At 36.5% G+C, this 1,564-nt stretch overlaps 1 protein-coding gene across 1 annotated transcript in view; it reads right to left on the bottom strand.

Moving 5' to 3' along the window:
- The window catches only part of LOC103610029 (liprin-alpha-2-like), a gene marked incomplete at its 3' end in the record, with an annotated part of 39,192 nt that overhangs the window by 2,211 nt on the left and 35,417 nt on the right, over positions 1-1,564 (bottom strand). The window contains 1 exon segment of the mRNA XM_008594267.1: positions 361-496. Coding sequence (XP_008592489.1) covers positions 361-496 — 136 coding nt within the window.

The raw sequence follows: 1,564 nt of genomic DNA, 5'->3' as shown, positions 1-1,564 counted from the left end.
TTAAAGCACGGCATTTGAAACCACACAAATATAGGCTCAAGTATTGACTCAACCACTTTGCTAACTGTGTAATGTTAAACACTTAATCATTCTGAGCTTCAATCGTCTTATGTCTGAAATTAATATAAAAATAGCACCCACTTCATAATGTTATGTGACTAAATACATGTCAGAGGCTTATTTTAACTTCTGGCACAAAGTATGGACTTTGTTAGTTATGGTTTTAAAAGTATGTCATATACCACATGCTTGAAACTAATAAAAATGCTAGCAATTTAATTCTGTCGGTGTTAAATTCTACCCAAAATGGAAACGTGTATTTCATTAAAACTATCAAAGAGTTGAAATAAAAAGATTCACCTTTGGCTCATCTCTTCTCACACCCATGCGGCCTCTCCTTGGTCTTCTTATTACTTTAGTTGTTCTGTAATCGGACTGGCTGTCCACCAGGGATCCAACTGAATATCGCAACTCAGCTGAGGTGTCTAGATGAGTTCTGAAAAAAAGGGAAAATGTGAAATATATCCAATCTCAAAAATTAAACTTACCAGCAAACCACTATCTGCTGCTTGATTGGCAATAAAGCATAAACCCTCAAGGAAATAAACCTCAAGGAAGAAAATTAATGAATTGTCATATCTCTTTGAGGCTTCTTCACAGACTTATGTTAAAAGTTCCAGTCTCAGGTTCATTCCTGAAGGTCAAGTACATTTTCTTTTTTTTAGAGTATACTTATAACCTTTATTTTCATTATAATTTTTTTTTTTTGACCGGTAAGGGGATCGCAACCCTCAACAGGGTGTGGTCTGCACCACACTCAGCCAGTGAGCACACTGGCCATCCCTATATAGGATCCCAACCCATGGCCAGCCTCAGTGCTACCAGCGCTGCACTCTCCTGAGTGAGCCACAGGGCCGGCCCCCTTTTCATTATAATTTTTAAATGGAGTACTTCAATGAAACATATTAAGATTGATAACCAAGACCCATTGGATTAAATTCTGGCAATTCTATTTAGTTTGAGCCTTTAGTAGATATCTCAATATTTGCTATTTATTACCATATTTGCTTTAAATATTTCTTCTTAATCTAACTGAAATATGTGTACAATTTTGGGGTCCCAGAGCTTTTTCAATTTAAAAATTTTTGGAGAAATTTACTCACAAATTCTCTAATTTTTTTTTGTCTTTTTTGTGACCGGTAAGGGGATTGCAATCCTTGGCTTGGCATCGTCTACACCGCGCTCAGCCAGTGAGCACACCAGCCATTCCTTTATAGGATCTGAACCTGCAGCGGGAGCGCCACTGCGTTCCCAAGCGCCGTGAGTGCGCCACGGGGCTGGCCCCAAATTCTCTATTTTTTAACGTTCTAGTTTTTAGTTTAGAGAATCAACAAAATGCTTAAGATGAGCTTCATATTGATGGGAGGTTGATAATCTTTATTTTTTAAATAAAATAGGATATATTTTTTAAATAAAATAGGATATACCACTAGAGCAAAAATTTTTTTTTGGCTTTCGATAAGACATTGCTCCAAAAAGATGAACAAAAATTTTTTGATAACCA

This window comes from Galeopterus variegatus, unplaced genomic scaffold (assembly GCF_000696425.1).
Source record: "Galeopterus variegatus unplaced genomic scaffold, G_variegatus-3.0.2 Scaffold10502, whole genome shotgun sequence".
Lineage (NCBI taxonomy): Eukaryota > Metazoa > Chordata > Mammalia > Dermoptera > Cynocephalidae > Galeopterus > Galeopterus variegatus.
The sequence above is the reverse complement of the archived record's forward strand: the minus strand, read 5'-3'. Positions and strand labels throughout refer to the sequence as shown.